Here is a 21539-nt window from a genome sequence, read left to right as displayed (position 1 = left end):
ATTTCTTTTTTAATATAGTCTTCTTTTTTTTTTGCATACTGAATCGACGCTCGTGAAAGAGCTAACATTTACTTCACAAACAAATCAACCAGACAAACAAAATATATACAAAGAGGGAGCGGAAGACAAGATGGGGAGAGAAGGGGAAGCACACAAACACAACATTTGAGAGCAGGGAGATATGTGGGAGGGAGAGGGCTTGGGGGGAGGAGGCGTGGGAAGGGGGGGGGGGGGGTGGGAGAAGTATAAAACACAAGGACACCAAGGACTTCCAGGACAGAAGTTGGTATTTCAAAAAAGTGGAATTGGGGTGAAATTAGCGGGGGTAGAAAAGATCAAGGTTTTGGATGGGGGAAGATAAGAGATGGTGGTGAACAGCTGTTTTAAAGACCTGGAGGGTGGAGTGGGATTGAAGAGAGTGAGGGAGTTTGTTCCAGAGGCGGGAGAAAAGAGGAATGAAGGAGTGAAGGTGAGCAGAGAGTCTTGATTTTGGCAGTTTAACCATAAGAGGGTTGCTGGCAGATCTTGTGCGACCTGTAGGAATATTTGCGGGACAGAGCCCAGAGAGAGCTGGGGGGGCAAGGCCAGAGAGGAGTCGGTAGAAGACGGAAAGACCACCAACCTGCCTGCGGTGAGTGAGTGAGAGGCCCTTGGAGTTAGCTTCATCGCGGGAGATTCCAATGATTCTGAATGCTTTGGTTTCAACAGCGTGAAGACGAGCTAGGTGTGAGGCAGGAGCACCAGCCCAGAGGGGAGAGCAGTATTCCATTGAGCTGTGGATGAAAGCCTTGTATGTGGTGAGGAGCTCAGGTGTGCCAAGGAAGGACTTCGCACGACGGAGGATGCCTAGTCGGCGACTGGCTTTGGAGGCCAGATTTGAAATGTGGTTTTCCCAGGAAAGATCATGGCAGATAGTGAGACCCAAAAGCTTGAGTGACAACTTCTTGGAGAGGATTATTCAGAAAGTGGATGGGAGGGTTGTCCAGTCGGTCTTTTCGGAGAGACATCGTAAGAGTGTGAGATTTGTCAGGATTGAAAGATATGTTCCACTTGTTTGCCCAGTCTGTGATTTTGTCCAGGTCTGCAGAGAGTGAGGAGGCTGCAGACTGCCGATCTGAGGGATGAAGAATGGAGCGACAGAGAGTAGAGTCATCAGCAAAGAGATAGAGAGGATTTTCAAGAGAGTCAGAGAGATCATTGATGAAGACCAGAAAAAGCACAGGGCCCAGAACACTGCCTTGGGGAACTCCAGCCTGAACAGGAAGAGGAGATGAGAGAAACCCATTCAGGGCCACACGTTGACTACGACTAGAGAGGAAGTCCACCAGCCATGCGTGGAGATTTCCATGGATACCAAAAGAGGAGAGTTTGGTGAGCAGAGCGGGGTGCCAGACCATATTGAAGGCACGTGATATGTCAAGGGAGACAGCTCTAATTTCCTGTTTGGCATTGAGGACCTCCATCCATTGTTGAGAAAGCAGAAGCAGCATGTCCAGAGTAGAGTGACGAGGTCTGAAACCAAATTGATGATCAGAGATCAAGCCATTGGAGAAGAGGAAAGATTTCATATCTGAAGAAATGATGGATTCCATGACTTTGCTGATAATTGGGAGAAGGCTGATTGGTCTGTAGTTGCTGGGATCTGTTTTTGCACCTTTTTTGTGCAAAGCGGTGATGTTGGCAGATTTCCAAGCAGATGGCAGATGACCTTGAGCAAAAGAGAGGGTGAAGAGAACAGAGAGAGGGAGTGAAAGAGCGGAAGAACAGGATTTTAGGACCTGTGGGCTGATGCCGTCAGGTCCAGTTGCAGAATCAGAGTCGAGGGTTGACAGAAACTTTTCCACCTTGTCAGGAGGAAAGGACACAGAGTCCAGGAGCAGCTGGGTACGACTGGGTACGTTGGGTACAGAGAGGGATGGGTTTGGGACACAAGATTTAGAGGCAAACACAGAGTTGAGGCATTCAGCTTTTTCACGTGCGGAGTCAGCCGTGTGGCCGTTTTAGGTGAGGGAGGGGATGGAGGGGGAACAAACACCAGAAACAGATTTGACCAGACGCCACCAGGATTTGGAAGAGGGAGACAGATAAGAGAGTTCGGTCCTGAGAACGGAGAGATATTGTTTCCTGGCTCTCCTGAGGGTGGACACACACTTGTTTTGGGCTTTGTGAAAGGAAATGAGATTTCCTTCCATTGGATTTGCTTTCCAGGAGATGAAAGCAACTTGTTTCTGGGCAATAGCCTCACCACAAGATTCCGTGTACCATGGACGGGAGGAAGGGTATGACAACTGAAGACGAGATGGGATAAATCTGTGCATGAGAGAGAGCAATTTACTTTGGAAGAATTCCCAGGATGTGTTGATGTCAGAGGCAGTAGAGATGGGAGACCAGTCCAGATGATTGATGGCTGCTTGAAGACCGTGCCAGTTGGCCTGAATGAAATGCCAGACTCGTCGACGCGGAGGAGGTTCTCTGAGAATGGTCAGAGAGATGTCCACTTTAACAAGCACATGATCAGATGAGCTGATTGGAGCAGAAGAAGAGCAGCAGACATTTTCAGGGAAGTTAGTTATAACCCAGTCCAGAAGAGAAGATGCTCCGTTGACTGAGATACGGGTCGGGAAATTGACAGATTGTGTCAGTCCCAGTGAGTCACAGAAGTCCTTTGCTGAAGAGCCATGGCTGGTGAGAGAGGTACCCACGCCCAGCCAACTGGCATGGTGACAATTGAAATCACCACATATGAGGAAGAGAGAGTTGGGATGGGTAGATAGAAGTTGGTCCATATTATCAGACAGCGAGATGTAGATGGAGTCATCACTGTTTGGTGGACGGTACAACACACATATGAACAAAAGGTGGGAGCGAAGGGGAAGCCGTAGCCAAAGGTATTCCTGGGGGTGAGGTGAAGAGAGGGCAGTGCAGGGCGAGTGAAGAAGAGAGTTTTTTTTATAAAGACAGCAACCCCACCTCCAGGACGAGGCTCAAGTCTATCATACCGGAGGAGGGAGTAACCTGGGAGAGATACCAAGGAATCAGAGACATCATGAAGGAGGAATGTTTCTGTGAAGCAGATCACATCTGGTTTGTCACAAGCAACCTGTATGGAGAGATCAGTCAAGTTTGAGCGAAGGCCCCGGATGTTTGAGGTCCATACTGTTAAAGAAGAGGAAGGGGGAGCATCGGATACAGAACAGGGGGGTGGGGGGAGTGGTAGGGTAAGATGTGGAAGAGGTTGGGAGAGCTGTTGACGGTGTGTCAGAGATTTCAGAATAGCTTGGAGAAAGGGAAGAATGGGGCGGACAAAAGGTTTGATGGTGATTGGGTGAGGCGCAGTGAGATGTTATTTGAGGAGGGGGAAGAGTGAGGCAGAAGGTTGAGGGAGATGAAGGTGAAAGTTGGAAGGGGGAAGAAGCGGGGAGGACGCTTTGAGGAGGAGGGGTGAGAGGGGAGTCTAGGAGGGGAGGAGTGAGGGAGAGTCTCGGAGGGGAGGGGTGTGGGGGGAGTTTAGGAGGGAAGGGGCAAGGAGGGAGATTTGAAAGGGATGGGTGATGGGGAAGATTTGGAGGGGAGGGGCAAGGGGGTAGATTTAGAGGGGAGGGGTGATGTGGAAGTTTTGGAGGGGAGGGGTGATGGGGAAGTTTTGGAGGGAAGGGGTGATGGGGAAGATTTGGAGGGGAGGGGCAAGGGGGAAGATTTGAAAGGGATGGGTGATTGGGAAGATTTGGAGGGGAGGGGCAAGGGGGAATATTTGAAAGAGATGGGTGATGGGGACGATTTGGAGGGGAGGGGCAAGGGGGTATATTTGGAGGGGAGGGGTGATGGGGAAGTTTTGAAGGGGAGGGGTGATGGGGAAGTTTTGGAGGGAAGGGTTGATGGGGAAGTTTTGGAGGGAAGGGGTGATGGGGAAGATTTGGAGGGGAGGGGTGAGATTGGATTTTGAAAAGTGTATGATTAATGGGAAACGAACGTTTATTGCAAAATGAGTTTATTGAGACCTTTGAGTCAAAAATACGTTTGCGGACGCTGAAGGATGGGTGGAGTGCTGGAGAGTTTAGGGAATGTATGAAAGAGGCACTGTAAGAGATGGAATTTGTTTTTGGAATGAATTGATTTGGTGAGCAAGTCGAAAGCATCCTTTTATAGAAGAAGAAGAAAAAGGTGTTATAGCATACGACAGAATACAGTTCTTCAGGGGACAGTTTAAACATTTTTTAACGTGATCACGTGATCACGAACAACGTGGTCGAAGAACGAACGAACAAATAAGAACGAACAAACGGAAAAGAACAGAGAAGGAAATATATATATATTTTTTTGAGTTGAGATTTTAAAACAAGGAAGTATGGGGTGAAAAGACCGTGAAAAACAGAGACCGAAAGTAATTGCAGCGCAATCGAAGAACCACTGAGACAAAAACAAAGCCTCAAGCCAAGGTCAGACACGGTAGCCTACTAGTACTACACTAGGCCTCAGAATACGCGACACGAACTAACCGACGATTCTGTACACAGGTATGAAAAACCTACACCGAGAATCCTATTAAAGACACACCAATAGTTACACACCGAAAGAAAGATACAGTTTCGACAAAAACACAATTGTGAAAAATTACTTCACTTCGAAAGCGTGCGCGCATGGACAGCTTTGAAGAGACGTGACCTCCAATCTTGCGCATGCGCACCAACGTGTCTACGTGTTGCAGTTACATAAAGATAAGTAACTGCTAATATAAGTGTTTTTATCCACATTATAATGATGGACTGACATTGAGCTTTTGTGTAGGTGTCGAAAATCTGGAGGATGCGGTTGATCCCCAAAACATCATTCCTCCAAGTTCACAAAGAACCTTAAATCAAGTTCAAGAAATGTTTGAAGACGCTTCGCCAACTCAGTCCAGCAATGGTGTTTCTACTGAACCAGGTTTTTTTTTGGGTTTTTTTTAAACATCATTTTCTCCCCAATCCCCAAAAGTGTCTAATGGCTCATTCACAATGTACATGCACAGAGAAAGCACAATTTGTGAGTTTTCCCTGTCGTAAATGTAAGTGATGGTGCATGCATTTCAAGCACGTTCTCTGATACCAGTACTGCATTCTGACATGCAGTGTTTCTATTAACAGCATGCGATGGTATAGCACAGTGAAAAACATTTATCATTCTGCAAAGCAAGTTGCCTGGTGTTGGCTTAGCGGCTAGGGTGCCAGCTTAGGATCCTAGGATCCTGGGTTCGAATCCCGGTCGATCGCTGAATTAACGCCAGGGGGGTTGACTCAGCCTGTCATCCTTCCGAGGTCGGCTAATTGAGTACCAGTTCACTGGTAATTCCCTGCTTGTCGTAAAAGGCGACAAAAAGGGTTGGCGGCAGGAAGGGCATCCGGCCGTAAAACATTGCTTCAAAAAGGGAACCAACAAAAAACAACAACAACCACGGTGCCCGAAAAAGGCCAACCCCCGCTTTGCGGGGAAAAATGGCCTCTAAAGGTGTTTTTTTTTTTTTTAAGCAAGTAGAAATTAGGCTCAGCATTGCTGTTTTGTTGAACAGATTATATCAACATTAACACCTGAGGGTGTGGGGATTTGTCCCATACAGCCGAATAATTTGAGGCTTATGTGGAGTTACCTGAGGCCTGTGAGAGAGCTGGATTATGGATAGTGAAAAGTTAAAGCAATATTTCAAATTGTGATGAGAGCAGTTTTATGTTATTGGCTACTCCACATAACGGGGGTGGTGCTCTCCCCAGTGTCTGCCCCACTACTAATCGGAACCTCCCCGCAACACACAAGGCCGCTTGTCCTGCAGTCCTTTGTGAGCCCTCAGTAGAACTGCCATGTCTACTTGCGGCACTTTCAAAACACCCATTAAGTCCTGTAAAGTATATTTGTTGCGCTATTCTGGTGCCTTTTTGTGGCCACAAGTTCTCAACCTGGCCTTGCCTGTTCAGAAGATTTTACAACATATAACTTTATCCTATTCTGCTCCATTGTTTACAATCACCACCTCCTCGGTGCACGTTTAACCATGCCACTTACCTCTGACAGATATCTAATGGAAGACTAAATCTGACCTGCTCGAACACATCGTCCATGCTATTATTGATGCAATCTCTCTACAGACCCCCCCCCGACCCTTCCATGTAACTATCAACTGCAGAGTATTGTAAAAATGCCCCTCAAAGGAATGTTTGCACGTGCACTCGTGTTGCATTTGGGATGTGCAATCATATGCTAGTAAGACAAACGTCATCAATAATCATACGTGTGTGTGAGTGTGTGTGTGTGTGTGTGTGTGTGTGTGTGTGTGTGTGTGTGTGTGTGTGTGTGTGTGTGTGTGTGTGTGTGTGTGTGTGTGTGTGTGTGTGTGTGTGTGTTTGTGTTTGTGTTTTCCTGGGATTCTGTCCGACAAGGATTAGGAGATGCAAGACAAATTTGTACTTGTATATGGGGTGTGAACTTGGTATGGTACATTAAGGTATGTGTTCGAATTGGAACACAAAATACTCCAACACATTGTTGTTCACATTTGGAAGAAGGTGCTTAAAATAAAACCGAATTTTTAGCCACACGTGCTAACAATTTTTATTAACTCAACTGGACTATGTCCAGCTGAGTTTTTGTCGACACCCAGTGTCCGTCGTCCGTCGTCTGTCGTCTGTAAACAATTCGACGTCTACGCTCTAAAAGTCACAAATATCGATTAAATTTTATGAAACTTGTTATGCAGCATCTTTAAGACATAAACTAGTTTGGGATTGCATTTGGGCGTTGCACGCCCAAAAATGGGCGCGGGAGGGTGGCCATATTGAAAAATCAATTTTTGTTGATATAGACCAGTTGAGTTCAGGTTCCCTGGAACCTCTAGTTAAATTATAGCTGAAGGATGGCTATTGTTTTGGGTCATTATAATGCAGATCCATGAAAGGGCAACAACCATTCTTCCAATTTACCTCAAACTCAGCTGCGTTGTCATTTTTACCCTAGTCAGATAAAAAAAAAAAAAAAAAAACCACCTTTAGAGGCCATTTTTCCCCGCAAGCGGGGGTTGGCCTTTTTCGGGGACCGTGGTTGTTGTTGTTTTTTGGTCCCCTTTTTGAAGCAATGTTTTACGGCCGGATGCCCTTCCTGCCGCCAACCCTTTTTGTCGCCTTTTACGACAAACAGGGAATTACCAGTGAGCTGGTACTCAATTAGCCGACCTCGGAAGGATGACAGGCTGAGTCAACCCCCCTGGCGTTAATTCAGCGATCGACCGGGATTCGAACCCAGGATCCTAGGATCCTAAGCCGGCACCCTAGCCGCTAGCCCAACACCAGGGCTACCCTAGTCAGATAAGAAGGCAAAAATGCACGTTTAGCTTTTGCACGTTTGCCTCCATATGTAATAAGTTTTATTCAACAACAAATTATGTTGGAGATTAAATGAACAAGCCAAGAATCACAGAAACCAAGAACTGAAACTCAGGACTGTTTATTGTTGCAGATGTCATCGTGGTGGTGAAAGAGGAGCCGAATGTTGTGGATGGTTTAATTTCACAAGGTAAGAATTGTCACTGATTTCTTTTTATTTTTTTATTATCAAGAGGTGCACGCCAACTTGGTACACATCTCTCATCTGCTTTAAGGGAAGGTGCAGCGTTTCCTCTAGAGTAAGGGTTGCATTAATTTGCAATAACGAAAAACTATGGGAAAAACTTATGTAGGGATTTTTAAACAGTTGAAGAATGTTATTTCAGGATGATGTTCAACAGCAAAAAAGGGATTAGTGGACACCAAAGCCACATAAAATTAAATAATAATAAAAGCATTTGTAACCTCTTTTTCATGTCGAATGTTGACTTGTAAACACGAGTCAACATCCGGCATAATTAGTTTAGAAATGTTTTTATTTACTTTTATGCAGGTTGGTGCAGTTTATGCAGTGGTTATGCAGTTTTATGCAGGTTATGCAGGTTTATGCAGGTTATGCAGGTTGGTGTTTAGTAATCTCTTTAGGATTACAATATGGCAAATCAAACTTGTGTCGAGTGAAGAAGAGGCACACTGCACCCCCATTCGAGCTCATCTTGCAGGTGGTTCCATGTAAAAAGGGTGAAAATTATGGTGAAACTGCCAAAATCAAGACTCTCTGCTCACCTTCACTCTTTCATTCCTCTTTTCTCCCGCCTCTGGAACAAACTCCCTCACTCTCTTCAACCCACTCCTCCCTCCAGGTCTTTAAAACAGCTGTTCACCACCATCTCTTATCTTCCCCCATCCAAAACCTTGATCTTTTCTACCCCCGTTAATTCACCCCAGATCCACTTTTTTGAAATACAGACTTCTTCCCTGGAAGTCCTAGCAGTGTCCATGTGTTTTATACCTCTCCCACCCTCTCCCCCTTCCCATGCCTCCTTACCCCAAGCCCTTTCCCTCCCACAGACCTCCCGATGTCCGTGCTCTCAAATGTTTTACTTGTGTGTTTCCCTCTCTCTCCCCATCTTGTCTCCCGCTCCCTTTATTATACGTTTTATGTGTCCGTTTTTTTGTGTGTTTAATGTTAGCTCTTACACGAGCCTCGATCTTGTATAGAAAAAAAGAAAAAGAAAAAAAAAAAGGAAGTGAACATTTCCAAGTTCTGTTGTCAAGAAATTGCGTAGCATCATTGGGGAACTGACGATTCGGCACCAGAATCTGAGATTCATTCATGCAGTTTGGTATCACTTGAACTCCTTTTGGAGTCTTGTTCCAAACGTGACAAGACGCTTTGATACTCTTAACGTCGATCTTGATTGTACTTTTATACTCCTTCACAGTATCTGGACTGTAAATATTGAAGAGCTGGATCGATGTTGATTACATTTTCCTGATGAAATAGATGATATTGATAGACGTTTTGTTGGACTATAACATTTACATCTCCTCAGTGGACTGAGGTTGAGTTGTATGCAGGTGAAATCTATCCGGTACAAGTGGAAAGTCTTGAAGGCAACAATGCTTCATCTTCCACAGAGGCTTTGAGCTGTGTTTCTGTGACAGAAGATTCGTATGATCTGCAAAAGGAAAGTAGCAGTGATTCTTGCAGTGCTGCTGGTGAGTCCAAACATAAACTGATCTTTAATGTTAATATTATTACTATTATTCCTATACAATAAATGCTTTCATTTTTAGCTCACCTGGAACGAATTTCAGGGGAACTTATGCGATGGCGCGTGGTCCGTCAGTCCGTTCATAAACACTTGAAACTTATTCTCCGAAACCGCTGATGGGATTGCGACCAAATTTGGCACAAATTATATTTGTTATGTTGTGACAAAAGTTTGTTCACGGCATTAAAAAAATTGTGGTCATAGTGGATCGAGGTTTGACCCCCCAAAATAGGAATATGCTTTTTCCTCTGAAACTACACACTATTTCGATGAAACTTGACCACATCCTTCATCATGTGTGATGTACCGAAATTTGTTCACAGCCTTAAAAAAAAATCGAAGTCTAAGGAGGTCTATGGGGGGGGGGGGGGTCATACTGGGTCCAGGTTTGACCCCCCCCACCCCCCCAAAAAATCGGTATTTGCGTTCTTCTTTGAAACTACACACAATTTCGATGAAACTTAACCTCAACCTTCACCACCTGTGCTGTACCAATGTTTGTTCAAGGCATAAAAAAAATCTACCCCTTTGGAGGTCTATGGGGGATATGGTGGTGAACAGCTGTAGTGGTGAAGAGATGGTGGTGAGCAGCTGTAGTCAGTGCAGAGTTGCCCCCCAAAATATGTATTTGCTTTTTTCTCAGAAACTACACACGCAATTTCGATGAAACTTCACCACAACCTTCATCACCTTCAGTACCAATGTTTGTTCAAGGCATTAGAAAAATTGGGGTCTGATTAGGTATATGGGGTTGAGGGAGGGTATGGGGGTGGGGGGGTTGCCCCCCAAAATAGGTATTTTTTTGTTTGTTTGTTTATAGTCTTTTAATGTTAGTATTGAATTGTTAGTATTATGTTAACTAGGGCATGCCCGTACTATATCTATATCTAAAATTATATCCCCCCCCTCTATTTACATGAAATGGTTTGGTCCAAAGCGAACGGCTTGCGAGTGGTGACAATCCCCCCCCTCTATTTACATGCAATGGTTTGGTCCAAAGCGAACGGCTTCCGGAGTTTGGTAAAGAAATCGCCATCGCGTGCACAAACGCGCAGGAAAGCGAATGAATCGCAAATTCGTTTTTATTAGTTGTAAAACATAGTTTAACGCCAACATAGTTTGCAAACGTGAAATAAATGAATACGCTCTCAAATGTGCCATCCGAGGCAGAGTGTGCCCGCCACGTTCGGCACACGCGATCGTTCGCTGCTCTCTGATTGGTTGAATCGTTTTTTGGACATAGCTCGGTAAGTAATTGTCCGATTAATATGAAACCTTGAAAAGGCACATCCTCGGGTCCCCAGCAATATACCTGGCAAGTTAAAAGTATATCGGACCCGTGGTTGTCGAGAAACAGCGGTCACAGACAAACGTACAAACGTACAAACGTACAAACGTACAGACAGAGATTACTGGAATTATAGATAGATGAACATTAATTAAAAATTAATTAATAACATTAATATGTTAGTATTGAAATTCATATATTCATTCATTCAATGTTAGTATGATTCTACATGCTGCCCTGTCTTCTAGCAACCATTGAAATTGGTTTAAAATACCTTTAGTCAGTGCAGTATACTGTTTATTCTACCAGGTGAGCGTCAGGGCAATACCCTGTGTTTTAATATATGTGGTGCATGTGATCAAGAAACAAAATAACAATTCCATTACGTTTTCACGTGTTTGTTTTTGCAGAAAGATCTACAGATCGTTTTTGTGAATTGAAGTCCAGGTCCCCCTTGACATTGAAAGACGGCTTTTTGAGGAAACAAACGCACCCTTCAGACTCCTCAAGGAATATCAAGTCCGGCAGCTGTGACGGTCACAGAAAACTTGACAGAGAATATTCAAAACACAAAAAGATCCACTTTGGGGGAATGCAGTACAAATGTCTTGTATGCAGCAAGAGCTTTTCCAACTTGAGGAATATGGAAAACCACATGAAGACCCAGAATGGAAAATGTCCACTCAAGTGCTCTATCTGTGATAAAGCCGTCACAAAGTTAAGTGATTTGAAGAAACATATGAGGATCCACAATGGTGAGCGCCCATACAATTGCTCCATTTGCGGGAAAAGTTTCACACAGATAGGAAATATGAATCGGCACATGATGATCCACACGGGAGAGCGTCCGCACAATTGTCCCGTCTGTGGCCGGGGTTTTGCCGAGTCAGCAAAGTTGAACGCCCATATGAGGACCCACACTGGAGTGCACTACGGCCTTCCTTACTCCATTTCCTGAAAAGTCCATGGAAGCATGTCTTGGGGAAAGAGATGTAAAGCAAGATGGACCAATTCTGTATGACATCTCTATATACCATCTGGTGTCAACACTGAAGATTAGAAATAAAGAAATAATGTCAATCAAAATCGAAAAGCATTATCAATACCAGCAAACTTTGCTCTGAACCAGTTGTATCTAAATTAATCATGTACCATGTTATCAAATGTGGGTTGAAGAAAACATGGAAACCGAACAAAATTCACCGGCGGCGTTCATCCATTTTGCAATCGCTAAGCAGACACTGACTGATACCATTTTGAAATACTTGTTCATTTGATGCAAAACCAGTTGTCCAACTGATTTAGTACCATTTTGTCCTGTGCAGTCCGTTATCTTTCTTCTCTACAGAGACCACCCAGCACCATTCCCACTCAAATGTCAATAACCACACGGTCATGCACCCTTTTACTGAATGAAAACAAAATGTGTTGTTATTATTGCTGTTATTAAATATTTTTGTAGCTATTGAAATGACTTCTGAGCATATGCTTTGTTTTGCTCTGTTTTATTGGGGGGGGGGGGGGGTGGAGGTGGTGGGCACAGGGAAGGGTAGAGGGATTGACACCTATGCAGTAAGTTCAAAGGGAATTATCACATGGTAGATATGATAAATGCAGTGAATGTGAAATGTGAAAGAGGACCAGGTATCCTGCCGGTGGACACTAGCTAGATCGTGGGTTGATCTTGAACAGAAGAAGGGGGTCGCGGTCAAGCAACATGACGAGAGTTGAGACACAGGGTTTCTCAAACACTGAAGAGTTTATTCTCCAGTTGCATACAATTCTGTGAGAAGAGGAAGGCCAGTGGTTAATCTGGGCCTGGTGTTGGCTTAGCGGTTAGGGTGCTGGCTTGGGATCCTCAGGATCCTGAGTTTGAATCCCGTCCGATCGTTAAATTAACGCCAGAGGGGTTGACTCAGCCTGTCATCCTTCCGAGGTCGGTAAATTGAGTACCAGCTCACTGGTAATTGGGGCACTGCATCAGCGGCACAAAACGCGCCTCCAGAAAAATGAGGCAACCAGCAGCCACAGGCTGCATACGAAAACAACAACAGCGGTTAATCTGTGACAGTAATTCATGGTTCCGTAATGAAGATTCCACATGAAATATATACTGTCTTGGACGAACAAGAAGTTCCGCTAACAATGACAGTACAGTGAACAACGGGATCCATTCATCTGCTATGCCAAATGGGCATCAAGATTCTCATGACTTGCCTTATTTGACAGAAAATTATTCGTTATAAACTCGTAACACAACATGATGATTGACATCGAACCCTGACTCAGAGATTACACTTGACGTGTTACAACAATTAATGGTGAAAGTTGTACTCTCAATCAGGCTATGATACTTGTAAAGCAAGTACGTGATGCTTCCTTGCTTCACGTCCAGCATTTTAAAGGATAGAGTACGATGAGCAACGCTGAGAAGGCAATGACAAAGCAGCCATTATAACCCTTGCCACTAAACTGCTTAGGCAGCACCAACACTATGTGGAGAGTCTGGTACATCAAAATCTTTGTCACTGTGACAAAATAATGAGGACAACTCTGTCACGATGCTTTCTATCCCCTGTGCACACAATTCAGAATTAAACGTGTGAGCACTGATGTCATCCAAGTCTGAAACTTCCAGACACATCGATATCCTCGGGTGCAAAACTCGTTGATGGCAGTGAAAAGGGAATAGAAAAGGGAAGGAGTGTGGGTAATCCATATGCTGTGAAGGCAAAAAACAATTTGAGAGATTTTGTGTCGTCACAAGTAGAATCTGCAGCAATGCCGTTTGTAGTGAGAGGATGGAGCACACACTGGAAATGGATTTTATAAAATGCCAGAGTTTTAGACATGTTGGAGATCTCAGTCATAAGATGAGGCCATATATTGTTGGTGTCTGTCTTGCTATAGGATTGATACATATTTGTTGTGGGCCCTGCAACGCTTGGTAGCAAATGCCTTGCCATAAAGACTGTATCAGATGCTTCGGAGCTGAGAAGATGGATAGTATTGCTGCAGGTGAGGAACAATAGCAGGCGTTTGCAAAAGCAGGTGCGGTATCGTACTAAAATGGTCAAGTCCGTAGCCGATGAACACCAGCCTTGGACGGATAGCCGGACGGTCTTTAATTTCCGAGGCAAACGGCCGAATAATTGGTGGTACTCTTTATGACGCATGCGGGACAGACGGCGGCAAGGTGCGAGGTGCTTACCTGAACGAAGCACACGGGTTGATTCCCGAAACCCACGAACAAAGAAACATGACGCAACAAATGAAAATAAATCAAGGAATCAAACGAATGCTGAGGTAAACCTATAATTCTAATTGAGGTATCTCCATATACAGACTCAAAAACAGACGAGGGGACAGATAAAATCAAGTAAAAAGTTTTAAGCCGGCCGGCACTCAGCTTTGCATCCATAAATGGCATTTAGGAGCCTGGTGGTCGTCGAACCCCAAAGTCACCGCGTGGGAAGCGCACCGACAATGGCGCCGAAACCCTGCGTTGAAAACGCCCAGGCGCGAAGCAAACAGTCAAACAGCCCTTCCTCACTTCTACCGCCAAGCGCTACGCGGCTCCAGCTCCCCCGAAAAGCCCCACAGTCCAACAACACCCCCTTCCTCCAACGTTGCAAAGGTTCCACAAAGCTCTGAAATGTCTCCTCACAAGCGCACCCGATACAAAAGAGCCAGCCATAAAAGCGACAGAGAGAGGAGAGAAGAGAAGAGAGACCGATACTTCTTCCTCCTCCTGCCCTGCTCGAACCTTCTAACTCTGATGTCACTCTGTCGAATCGCCCCATGGTCCTGCTTAACTAATGACGAACATCGGGGCAGGGCCTGTCTTACGATTCTTTGGAGGTGGGGTTTAGTTGTCGATCCGCTCTGCCTGCTCGCATGGGACGATTGTTGTTAACGTTGTTGTTGTACGAGGATTTTTATCACTGGCCTTGTTATAATTTGTAAAAATGTGGGGGGAAAGCCACAGGGGGGCAATCACATGCTGGGGGAACTAACCTTAATCCCTGTCTACTTAACACAGCTTCACCCCCCCCCCCCCCGTCCCCCGTCCCCCGTCGTGTGAAGACGTATAAGCTATCCTAAGCCCCAGTTCCCCTCCTTAATACATCGAGATGTCTCGTACGGGTCCATGCTACATGTATATGTTCCTGCCTGTACCATGGTATTCCATCCTCTTCCCCCACAAACGTAACAATACGCAATTTGGTGTCTGTCTGTCTGACTGCGATGCATTCCGTCGTTACTTATCCAAACTCAACCAAACTTGACAGAAGGACTAAGGGTCACACAATGAAGGTTGTAGCGAATTAATTTGCCCCCCTCCCCAAGGGGGTTTTCACCGCCAATGGGGTTGTGTGTTGAGGTGTATATCCATATTAAGATAGCTTTGTCGTGGCGTTTTTCCAAGGACACTTCTAATAACAAACGATAATAATAATAATAACAATGCTAATGATAATAACATAATATTAATGTTACAAAGCAAAATTATTACAAAAAAAAAAAAATCCTCCTTGAATAAACGCCATGTTAACGTGTATAATAGCTTATCGTGCCGTTTTCGTGGGGGTACTGGCCTCTACCAGAAGTAAAAATACTAAAAACCACAAACACGTTTGTTTACCTTTTGAAACAGTCGCTGATGCTGTTTAACACTAAACTGAAAGGGAGAAAACCCGGGGTGTGTTGAGTTACTAAGCAGCTCGCTAGTGTTTGCCAAGCCAGCCGTTCCTTATCAATGGTTTTGAAGAGTGCTTGCTTGAATGCTTAAGCCACTTGGCAAGCGCTCTACAAGAAACTTGGTAAATGAACACACCCCGATGTTCCTGAAGCCCGACCAAAGATCTACCATCATCTAAAAATCCCAGAGAGGAATGACCCTTCCTGCTGCTCCCGTAGGGATGTACTAGTAAGATAAATGGCAGAATACAGACTCAATGGGCCAGAGTGACATTCCCAGCCTCTGATGTTGAGACAACTTGCAAACTATAGCCAGAGAGATAACTTTCATAAGAGCATAGTAAGAAATCCCTAATAGAGCAGAGAAGGGGCTAATAAGGAAGGTTCGACATGTCCAGTCCAAGAAGATAGGACGATTTGCAGAAATCTTGGTTGGGAAGTTCAATGATTGGGTCACACCCGAAGGCCCAGACTCGGTATGGGCTTTTGAAGCACCTCGTGGCTCTAAATGCCCAGATCTGTTGACTACAGCTTGGTCTGATATTTACTCTTAAACCCAGTCTTGGCCCTTAGACCCAACCCCTTAGGAAAGTTCTCTGTTTTGATCAGAATATTGGGGCATTGCAGATTTGACCCCTGACGACCATGGCAGCCATCTTACAAAATGGCTGCTAAGCGATTATGGTAAAACTATGAGGAACTGCTTAAGTTAGAAGAAGTAGATGGTTTCAGTGGGGTAATTGGACAATGATAGGTCCTAGGAGATTATTATTACCTTCGCAAAAGCGGAAGGTTATGTTTTGATCGCTGTGTATTTATTTGTATGTCTGTGTGTGTGTGTGTGTGTGTGTGTATGTTATTCGCATAACTCAAAAAGTATTCAACCGATTCGCATGAAATTTGGTGGGATGATAGGTTATTATCCGGGAACCATTTGATTAGATTTTGGAATCGATCGGGTCAAAGGTCAAGGTCAAGGTCATGAAAAGGTCAAAATCGTCTTTTTACCATAGCGCGGTCAATTTGTGTCCAATTTGTATGAAACTAATGCCAAAATGTTCAGAATTCAATGCCCAATCTTGTGATATGCGACATGACACTCTGACGTCATAACCCTTGTTAGCGGTTGGGGGCCAAAGGTCAGGGGGGTCACGCCCTTGCAAAATGTGCGGTTTTTTAAAAATCATAACGCGGTCAATTCGGATCCAAATTGGATGAAAGTAGATGTGTCATTCTTATGTGTCATGATGTTTTCGACTGTTGGTGCAATTTGAAGAGATGAAAAACAGAACATATATATTGTTACAGACGTGGCTTGGATGTTATTTACCGAGCGGTTTTATGGTATGACCACGTCTGCACAAGTTACCCGATTGTGCCCGAACGTTGACTAGTCGCGCGATGCTGGCTCAATAAGAAAAAGAAGACACCCGGCTGGATTACAATAACACAATACGACACCAATGTTTCGATTCTCAAGACCTCCGGAGGAGATTATATTCGTACGGAAAGGTCAGATTACAGGGGCTAGAAGTATAATCACAGAAAGACAGGCACTTAGACACACTCTTATATTAACCCCGGACAGACGACAGACAAACGGGACAACGGCTGACTCACACGGGGGTTTGATGGCTAGGAAAGGCAGGTATCGATGGCTCCAGGTCCTCCTGGGCTCGGGGCAGGGTACAGTACGGTCCGGTCCGGTCCAAAGATGCGGGGAGGTATCGTCGCGCTGGGGGTGGCGGTGGCTTCTCTCTCCAAGCTGAGGCGCATCTGACGTCACATCCGGCGCGGGGCCGCGTATATCCGGCGGGGAGTGACACGCCCTCGGCTCGTTAGCTCCGCCCCAGATGGAATCGGCACGTTGCTTCTCATTGGGTGCGTGGGGGAGTTACTGGCTCCGCCCCTGACGAGGAGCTGACAGCCAGCCCCTTCGGGGTAACGCCGTGGAGCGCATGGTCATGGCGGGTAACCGAGCCGGTGTGAGGACGCACACTCCCCGCCCCTCTGTTGTTGTAGTCGTAGTTGTAGTTGTAATTGTTGTTGTAGTTGTTGTTATTGTTGTTGTTTGGGGAAGAAGATGGGAGGAGGTATGGGAAAGGTCCTAAACTCACTACTGATGCCATATAATCACATTCTGGTGCAACGAAGAGTCATAATTAATGGAAACGAGGCCTTAACTGACATAGAATAAGAATAACTAGGAAGATGTCCGAAAGTTGTCTACGTGTGGTGCGGTGGACCTGGGCATGACATTTAATGGGGGAATAAGGGGAAGGTCGGCTCTACTGATTGTTATTTACATGCAATGGGACTAGGGAATGGGGGATTGGGGAAAGTTGGGGAGTATTGGAGAAAATAGGGGAATATTTACAAGCGGATATGGAGGCCAAATTCCATATTCGCAACATTGCACCCTTCTCTACCCTCGGGGCGTCCCGACCCGATAAATTTTTACCTACTTTAGTGTGGCACGCAATGTAGTTCCCTCTACTATTAACTCTACCCTGAGTGCGACAGTTTTACAGATATTCACAAATGAGTAAATATGTCCCCCTGCGACGTTGCACCCTTCTCCTCACAGAAACACACCCACAGGATAACCGAATCCGGAAAGAATCCTCAAACTAAACATACAGCCGGTAGGGAGCATTATTTACAAGACTACGCTGCTATTTACACTACGATCCAGGACCTGTTTTTGGAGGGACACATGCAGATGTTATGCATAGAGAGAGAGCGCGCTTGCCAACATCGATACACCAACCCACGAGTGCTCTGTGGCCGACGGCCTTTAATAACGTGCAGAGCACCCTTCCCGAGCATCAACAGCACCACCCCACCACCAATCGGTGCAGTCACCATTGTTCATTGGAATAAAAATAAATTCGACAACCCCTAACCCTGCAGGTGTCTCTTGCTCTTCTTGTGGTGCACTTGGTGGTGTTAACTATTAGTGGTTCACCTGTATGGCATAGGTGCCACGTTGATCCATAGGTCCATCCCCGGGTGGTGCTTGGCCGCAAACGAACTGCGGTCCATTGTGGGTGGCCACAAACATTGCGGTCCATATGGTGTATCGATCCCGGCAGCAAACAGCGAAAGTGCAGGCCCACAACTGCGCAGCCAGCACCTCTCTCTCCTCTCTCTCTACCCCAAAGCCAGATCCTCGGAGGTGGGAGACAAAAGAAGAAACAAGTGAGTAAGGTGGTAAGGGCGCAAAAGTGCACGCAATGTAAGGTGATGCACACTGGGGGCACATGGGAACCAGGTGAGACAGGTACGTTCCTATCGTATGCCCCCCCCCCCACCAGGTAACCTACATGGCCCCTCCCTTACCCCTTACTGTATCCACAAAACACAACACTACCCATAAACATCTACTTTACAAATCAACAAACATCCCTACTGTCTTCCCCGTTCCTCCCATATACCAAATTCGTCTTCTCTCCCTCCTAACCAATCAAATTTGCCATTTTCAACTCTCATCAAAATTTGCCATCTCCAACTCAACATCATAATTTGCCATTACCAATTCATCATCAGTCCCTCCTAGGGAGGGAGAGATGGAATCACCCCAATGTCTCATCCACGTCGTGATGCGTCTCACAAATCCAACAGCAATTCTCATTTCTGCAACACAAACAAAGAAAACACAGGTGTGGAGTCATCATCATCACCACAGGTAAGTGGCTGCGTATGGTGCGACAGGTTCTTCAATCCTAACTATTTCCTAAATGACTTTAACAACTTTACACTACCCGGGGTCTTTCTCCGGCCAAACCATTGGCCCTCTTACTCTATGGGTTCTAAAAACCAATTCCCATTGGCCAACCTGTGGTGCTTTTCAATTTGGGGTCTCACTCCCCCGATTCATCTCCCGGTGCCCTCGCACAATTTCTGGGCTGCGGCGTGTACCTCTCCCAGTGGGTCTACCCACCTGCACACCTCCACCACTGCAGTTGCCTCCGAGCTTACCTGCTCCTTACCCTAACCTAACTACCTGGGGAAGGCCCTCTGGCTCTCTCCCCACTCCGTGCCCTCTCTGGCACTGGGCTGCCCGATCCACACCCGGGATCCTCAGGCACCCACTCACAACTACCGGCTCCCAGAGCCCACCTGCGGCCTCACCTGGCCGACATCCTCACAGTGGTGGAGTGCCCAACCAACTACACACACTAACAGGCTACACGCCCAGCCATTTCCACAACACTAATGCACCCATTCACAACACCATTCTGCAACCGCACCACAAATGCCAATATCCAACCACAATTTACCTGCACCCTCTACCTAACACTTACACTACCCGCCCCGGGTACTCGTGAAAGGGGTCCACTCTTCCCCCATCCACACCTTCGCACCATGCACACCACTCCGTACCACTCACTCCAACTCTCTCCACACACCTGTACCTGCACACCTGTGCTCTCACACCTGGTGCCACCTGCACCCTTCTCTCCCCAAGCGCATTCGCGCTGATCCACAACACTCACTACTCATACACTGCTCCACACACCTGTCCAGTTGCACACCTGTGCAATCACACTTGTTCAATCCTCACACACACAGCATCATCTCAGCTAACTACTCCCTTCTGAAACTTGCGCTTCCCAGTCGTCCCTTTAACTATTGCGCTCCCTCGTCATTATAATCCACACTAATCTACCTGCGTCCCCACTACAGGTATCAGTCACTAACTAACCTTAACGTTACCTAAGGTCATCTTCTCTAGATCCCTACACACAATATCCTAACCCACCCGGGCTAGTTTTCACTGCCATACACCCCATAAACTATTGCTCCTTTGCCCCACATATGGGAAGGATGGTGGTTTTGCCATCCCACCACATCGGGGGTCTCTCACTACCAATTTTGCACATCAAATTTCAACAAATCAAAAATTTGCCAATCATCTGCCAATCACTGTACCATTACCAATCATCACTCTGCCAATCCTTTGCCAATCATCAAATTTTGTTTTTCTCTAATTTTGGGTCCAAAACACTAACCTCATCACCCAGTCGACTCACTACTACCTCTCGGTGCGCCAATCCCTGTCCAAAGCCCGGCTTCGTAAAGCCAAGCAATGGATGCTGGTTGTTTTGTGCCTGCGGCTGGATGCGTCCGGCATTCGGGACAGGGACGGGGGCTTACCCGGGCCGAGATCCCACGCACCACCTCGGCGTGGAGCCATCCAATGTCCCGATCTCGACCTGCCGGCACGTCTCAACAGAACGTGGTCGCCATAACGACCCTTCCTATCGGGCTGCCCGCTCCGCCTAGTGGAGCACGGACGCGGCCGTTCAAAGCGAGGCCCGGCACGCACCGAGGGCCCGATTCGGCTAAAAGTCGCTCTAACCTCTAACCCGTTTAACGTCGATGCTTCACCTGGACGCTTACACCCCGCAGCCCGTTCCTTGCTCACACATCCCGCCGTGCCCATGCTCCTCGTACCTTTCCTTACACACCCAGGTACACCCATTCCACTCACAGCCTTGGTCACACACCTGACCACCGAACACTTTGGCACACATTCGTTGCTCGCACACCTCACCAATACACCGCTTCGCGCCCCCTCCTCGGTCACCTCCTCTGTGACAATCACAGGCGTGCCCTCATTCGCACACCCAACCATGTGCCTCACCACCAACTCCAGCGTGCATTCCCACTCACGCTCTACCATTCCAGGTGTGCATCCTTCCATCCCAGGTGTACATCCTCGCTCACCTGTCACAACTAACTCACGCTCCTTGTCACTCTCACTACTTTCACCTCCATTCCTGACAGCGCACTCACCCTTACTCTTGACAGCGCACTCTTTCCTCATGCACCTGTCCGTCACACACCTTTCTCGCGCACACTCTCCAGTTACACCCTCTGTAACACTCACCACAGGTGGACACTCTTCCTTACTTCTGACAGCGCACTCTTCCCTCATGCACCTGTCCGTCACACACCTTTCTCGCGCACACTCTCCCGTCACACCCTCTGCAACACTCACCACACCGCGCTTCCATGTGCTCCCTCGCACACGCGCTACGACCGACTCATTCTCGCCAGCACCCTCACTCCTTGGCACGCACTTTTTCCTCACACACCCCAGAGTCGGACTTTCTCGCACACCTCCTCTTTCGCACACCAGACCTGTCGCACACTTCACCAACGGCCTCTCACGAACACCCGGATCCAAACCAATCCCCAAGCTTCTTAAATCACCTGGCGCATCATACGCACGACCATATTGGTCACCACTTACACCGGGTCCTCTTCCTCTTCGCTTCTCCTCCATCACCTGCGAATCCCTCATCCGGTTAATGAGCACATCATCACGATCCAAACACAGACTTTGGACCAATTCTTTTACTTCCTCTTTTATCTCTTTGTTATCCCCTCTCCGTCGCTTCTTAATTTCGCTCATTA

The 21539-nt window shown here is 46.5% G+C and overlaps 1 protein-coding gene across 9 annotated transcripts in view; it reads left to right on the top strand.

Moving 5' to 3' along the window:
- The window catches only part of LOC137430097 (uncharacterized), a 31288-nt gene extending 19402 nt beyond the window's left edge, over positions 1-11886 (top strand). For 5 of the 9 annotated variants that reach the window (XM_068120648.2, XM_078780105.1, XM_078780103.1 and 2 more), the window contains 4 exons: positions 4786-4923; positions 7480-7536; positions 8928-9068; positions 10823-11886. In XM_068120648.2, the coding sequence (XP_067976749.2) occupies positions 4786-4923; positions 7480-7536; positions 8928-9068; positions 10823-11370 (884 nt within the window). In that variant the 3' untranslated portion in view covers positions 11371-11886. The remainder of the gene's footprint in view (positions 1-4785; positions 4924-7479; positions 7537-8927; positions 9069-10822) is intronic. The other 4 variants (XM_078780110.1, XM_078780111.1, XM_078780108.1 and 1 more) reach the window with 1 other exon arrangement.
- Positions 11887-21539: the final 9653 nt, after the last annotated feature.

Source organism: Myxine glutinosa, chromosome 6, assembly GCF_964187855.1.
Source record: "Myxine glutinosa chromosome 6, kmMyxGlut1.1, whole genome shotgun sequence".
Classification (NCBI taxonomy): Eukaryota; Metazoa; Chordata; class Myxini; order Myxiniformes; family Myxinidae; genus Myxine; species Myxine glutinosa.
Note: the sequence above shows the minus strand (reverse complement) of the source record. Positions and strands in the feature narration are given on the sequence as shown.